This window comes from Lipotes vexillifer, unplaced genomic scaffold, assembly GCF_000442215.2.
Source record: "Lipotes vexillifer unplaced genomic scaffold, Lipotes_vexillifer_v1.1 scaffold443, whole genome shotgun sequence".
NCBI classification, from domain to species: Eukaryota; Metazoa; Chordata; class Mammalia; order Artiodactyla; family Lipotidae; genus Lipotes; species Lipotes vexillifer.
In genome coordinates this window covers 2,444,653-2,449,573 of record NW_006779163.1, presented here as the reverse complement: position 1 = coordinate 2,449,573, position 4,921 = coordinate 2,444,653, and the positions used below count along the sequence as shown (strand labels likewise).

The 4,921-nt window shown below is 49.8% G+C and overlaps 1 protein-coding gene across 2 annotated transcripts in view; it reads left to right on the top strand.

The window, feature by feature from the left end:
* The window catches only part of PLCG2 (phospholipase C gamma 2), a 148,804-nt gene that overhangs the window by 86,814 nt on the left and 57,069 nt on the right, over positions 1-4,921 (top strand). For both annotated transcript variants that reach the window (XM_007452535.1, XM_007452536.1), the window contains 2 exons: positions 1,485-1,528; positions 3,092-3,164. In XM_007452535.1, coding sequence (XP_007452597.1) covers positions 1,485-1,528; positions 3,092-3,164 — 117 coding nt within the window. The remainder of the gene's footprint in view (positions 1-1,484; positions 1,529-3,091; positions 3,165-4,921) is intronic.

Below are 4,921 nucleotides of genomic sequence, written 5' to 3'. Positions count from 1 at the left end.
ACAGTGGAGGGGGTGTCACAGATGGCCTTTCTCCAGAGGTAGGGAAACCAGTTTCGGGCTTTGGGTTTGGAAAGGATCTGGCCTTAAGCACCAGATTGACCCAGTGATCTAAGGGCCAAATGGCTCCAGATAACAAACAGCTGGCACTGCCTAGAATCCCTTTTCTTTTTAAAAGAAATAGCCATGCTGTAAGTGACACGTAAACGAAAAGGAGGTACTTCTAAGTCATTCTAAAAGAGTGACTCCTAATCATTTTTGGTGACCTACTTCTTTGAGATGCTCATTAACGCTATGGGTCATCTTTCCAGGAAAAAAAAGAAAAAAGCATATTTGCACAGACTTATGCAGATCTCCTGATTCTTCCCAGGGGCCTTTGGATACCTCTTCTAGAACATAGAGTTTCCACGTCATCCTGGAGTGCAAGCAGTCTGGCAAGAGGACTTGGGGAATCTAGAGCAGGAGTTGTTTTATATCATTAGCATTTGTAACCTGCCAGGGGCTACATTTCCATCTGTGCCCTGAATTACTCAAACGCTTAGCCGATCGCAGTCTCATTAAAGATTATTTCAGTGATGCTACCTAGCCAGAAATAGACGCAGTATGGGTGTGCCTGTGTGTGGCGTGTGAGTGTGTGCATGCATGCACGCGTGCGTGTGCATGTGGAAAATGCCTGGCCAGTGAGTGGAGGCTGGGGGTTGGGGGACCCCAGGCCTTCCTGGTGGAGGAGCTCGCCATCCTTCCATCAGTGGTTGGGAGATCAGTGGGCCATGAAGTGTAGGACCAGAGCTGTCGAATATTTGTTTCTTTCTCTTGAATTCAAGGATTAGAAATGAGCTCATTGAAATATTAAGGATTGGAAATGTACCAGTGAGGGTGCAGAAAAGGGTGTGCGTTCTCTGGTGGGCCTGCTGGTCAGGACAGCTCTTTTGGAAGCAATTTGGTGAGTCTGCCAAAGTACACACCCCGTGTCCAGGCGCTTTCCTGCCCAGGAAACTACCCAGTGGAAATGCTGGCACAAGTGGACAAAGATATATATTTATGAACATTCTTTGTAGGACTGGATATAATAGCAGAAAATTGAAAGACAGACATGTTATGGGATACAGTGTGGGTTTTGAAGGTAGTGAGGTAGGGCGATTTGAGGTTGCTGAATAATGCGTAAAGCTTGAAACAACAGCAAAAAGTTGGGAGACATAGATGTAATATAATATGATAAGATAGAATTAAATGAATATCCATAAAACAAACTCGAGACGGAGACCTGCCAAATTATCGAGTGATTGCTTTTCAGGAAAAAGACTTTGCAAGGGGTGAGGAAGACTTCCACCTTTTGTGTAAAGATGTAAATATTTGAACATTTGCAAGTCACATAAATGACAATGATAAGTTTTTAACAACAAAAAAATCTGTTTATTTGCAGTAAGTGGCTCGACTTGTCTAACGTTCTTGTTTCATGGGTGTGTTCCTTCTGTTTTCTCTTTTAGATTCTTGACGAATTCAAAAAGGATTCCTCCGTGTTCATCTTGGGGTGAGACGCCTCTGGGGGCTTGTTGTTCTGGGTAGCTATGCCGGGCGTTGGTGCCCTTGTGGGTGCTCCCAGCCTTGCCATCGGAGCTCCAGGAGGTCACCTCTCTGGCAGGCACTGGTGGGGTCCCCCCGTTGGGGAACTGGCCATCCCAAGCCTGTGCCACGAATAAACACGCACAGCAACAGGGCTTGTGGAATGTTGGGAGGGTGGCCCAGAAGGTTCTGTAGAGAAGCCTGCTTGCTTCAGGACCTCCTTTCCCAGAAGTGAGTTGGGGAAATTCCCGGCTAAGCAGAGTGAACTGCATTCAGATGAGTTGAAGCATGTCAGGTGCTTCATGTGGTGCATGGCAGGGCTCGTAAGTAGTGATAATGATATTATTATTAAAACCTAAGTGCTGCAGGACTTGTCAGGACCTCTACTACACTTACTAATTCCCCTAATTATAAAGTGTTCTATGTCCTTCAAGCCTGCCTACCTGGGAGAAATGTTTGCCATGGAGTTAATAGCGCCTAGAATGTGATTTGCGGCCCGCTGACCTGGGCCTGCTTTTTGGAAGCAGCCCTCATTGACGAGGATGCCCTGGCAACTGTTCCCTCTGTTACGTTCTAAGCCAGAAACCCCAAGATTCCAAAATGTATATAAAACGAATCCAATTCTTATGTGGTATTTTAATGAAAAGATTAGTATTGTTGGACCATGAGGCTGGTTAGGAAAGAAGGTTGGAAATGCGTTCAAAGACAACAGACTTTTGGACCCTGAGTGTTTAGTAAAGAGAGAAAGCTTAAAGCTTGTTTTATCTCCTGTATTTCAAAGGAGACCCTCCACCTTCCACCCCCGCTGCATGTGCTCAGGGAAAAGTACAGATTTCCCCGGAATGCCCTGCTCTGCCGGCTACACTTTCCATAGCGAACAGGGTTGCCAGTCCAGTGAGGTTCTGGTTTTCTGGTAGCTATGAGCATCCTCTCCACGAGGCCATCAGTCAGCAAGCTGCTGGCCGAGGTGGAATCTCCCTTTATTCAGGGTGAAGGGGTCCATGTCAAATGGAAAACTCTCCCAGCAGCGGGCCTCTGCTCGCTCCACGGCTCTCGTCTTGCATGTTCCAGCTGATTCTCCCTGTCCGCCAGAGTTGGGGGCTTCATCTGGCCCACACCCCTGCTTCAGAGCCCTCGATGGCTCAGCCAACTCTGGAGTCATTTCTCCAGCATCGCCTACCCTAAACGCTCTCCACATCCAGCCCTGCCCGGGCATTTGCTGTCCACGCCTTTCCGTGCCCGCCCGCCCGCCCTCCCTTCCCCTTCCTTCTGCCTTGCACCTGGACCACCTGGGAGCCGCTGAGTGTAGATTCCAGGGCCCAGTTCTCCCAGGTTCTGGTGTCAGGGCCCCTCTGAATCCTCCTGGGTCAGGCATGTCGTCTGGGTCACCTTCGTCTTCCTGTTGGCCAGCCTGCACCAGGCCCTGCGGGGGGCACTCGGCAGGTTGTCTGGGTGGCCGTCCTGCTGGCTGGGATCGCCTCCTGACTGTTGGCTGCCCCTCTCTCAACACCCTCCCTTTCCCCGAGGACAGCAACACCGACCGGCCGGATGCCTCCGCTGTTCACCTGCACGACTTCCAGCGGTTTCTCTTACATGAACAGCAGGTGAGAGGACAGCAGGGCAGGGGCTTCTGGGGTGGGGCTGCTCCAGCGGTTGCTCACCTTCTCACCACCTGCCGTCATGAAACAGGTGTCATCTCCCTGCTCAGTGCCGCCTCGGGGGCTTAGACTCTGGAATCAGATTGGCCTCTCATCAGCCCCTTTCCCAGGCCCCAGCTGGAGGAAGGGAAGGAGGACAGCGCAGGGCAGGCGCACGGTGTGCTCACCTGCCAGCTTCTGCTCCTCTCAGCTCATCTCTGGTGTCGCTTCCCCAGGAAGCCTTCCCTGACTCGTGGGGGGTGTGACTAACGTGGATGAGCCTGCAGGTCCTTTGGGGGATAAGGTGGCACAGCTGTCCTTAAACAAATGACATGTGGACGTCTCCCGGAATGTTTGCGTGTGGGCTCCGAGCTGGTGGCTGAGTCAGAGTTTGTGTTGGGCAGTAGTTTTCTAGGGGACGGTTCTGCCCCAGGGCAATGGCTGCAGACTGCCACTGGCATCTGGTGGGTAGAGGCCAGGATTGCTGCTCAATAACCAAAGGTGCACATGTCAGGCCCCCGCCCCACAACAAGGAATTACCCAATCCCACATGTCAGTAGTGCCTCGGCTGAGAAACTGAGTTAGAGTGAGAGAAACCTGACATCCTCTCCCCAGCTGTGTGACCTTGGGCAGGTGGTTTGACCTTTCTGTGCCCCACTTTCCTCCTCTTTAAGTGGGGATGAGAACCCTACCTCTCAGAATTGTGGGGATTAGACGAGATGGCCTTGATCTTTGTGTGTGTGTATGAGTACATATATATGTGCGTAGTCACATACCTCTTTCAGATTTTTATTTATATCACTGGAGTTTCATTTACTTTTATTCTCTTTATTTAGTTTTTTTTAATAGACTCTTTTTCATAATGACAATATGTAGTCTTTTTCATAGTAATATTCAGTTCATTTACTTTTAAAAAGTACTGTGTATTATAGAACATCTCAAACATACACAAAAGTAGACAGGCTGGCATCATAAGGCACCCTGTACCCACCACTCTGATTACGAAGTTAGGAACGTTTTGCCACTTGAATGTCACCCGGCCTCCATCTCCATAGCCACGTGTCTCCCTTCCCTTCCTTCCTCCTTCATTTATTTGCTGGCAGAGTCTAAAGTAAACCCTGGGCTGTGGATCCTTCCGTTTGAAAACACTTCAACACGTCTCTCTTATGAAATACGGGGTTTTTTTTTTTTTTTTTTTTTTTTTTTTTTTTTTAGAAAACATGGCCGTAATACCCCTTCTACGCCTTTCACAGTGAACACGAATTTCCTAGTGTCAGGCAGTACACATCCCACGTTCAGATGTCATTGATTGTAGGGAACATAAACAGACGCACGCTTGCGCGAGGGGCAGAGCTGGTAGCTGCTGTGGTGCGTGATGAACGCTGACTGAGGGCTCTGAGGTGTCGCGCTTTCCCCACGCGGGGTGAATGGCAGTGACCAAGAGAAGGCTTCCTTGCCCCGCCTGAGACTGCGACCCAGGGCAGGTGAACCGAGGGGAGATCCGTGAGTTCTGTTGAGCACGATTACACGCACGGTGCGGTGCTGCCGGGAGAGAGAAGCAGAGACAGAGGCCCAGGCTGTTTGCTTTTCCGCCGTGCGCTTCCTTGCGCTGAATTCCTCAGTTTTGTAGGGAGCCGTTGAAGTTAAACGGTTCAACTCCTAGAGACAAGTAGTCTTATATCCTGGAATCCACCACCTCGTGCTCAGTAATTTTATTCCAGGGG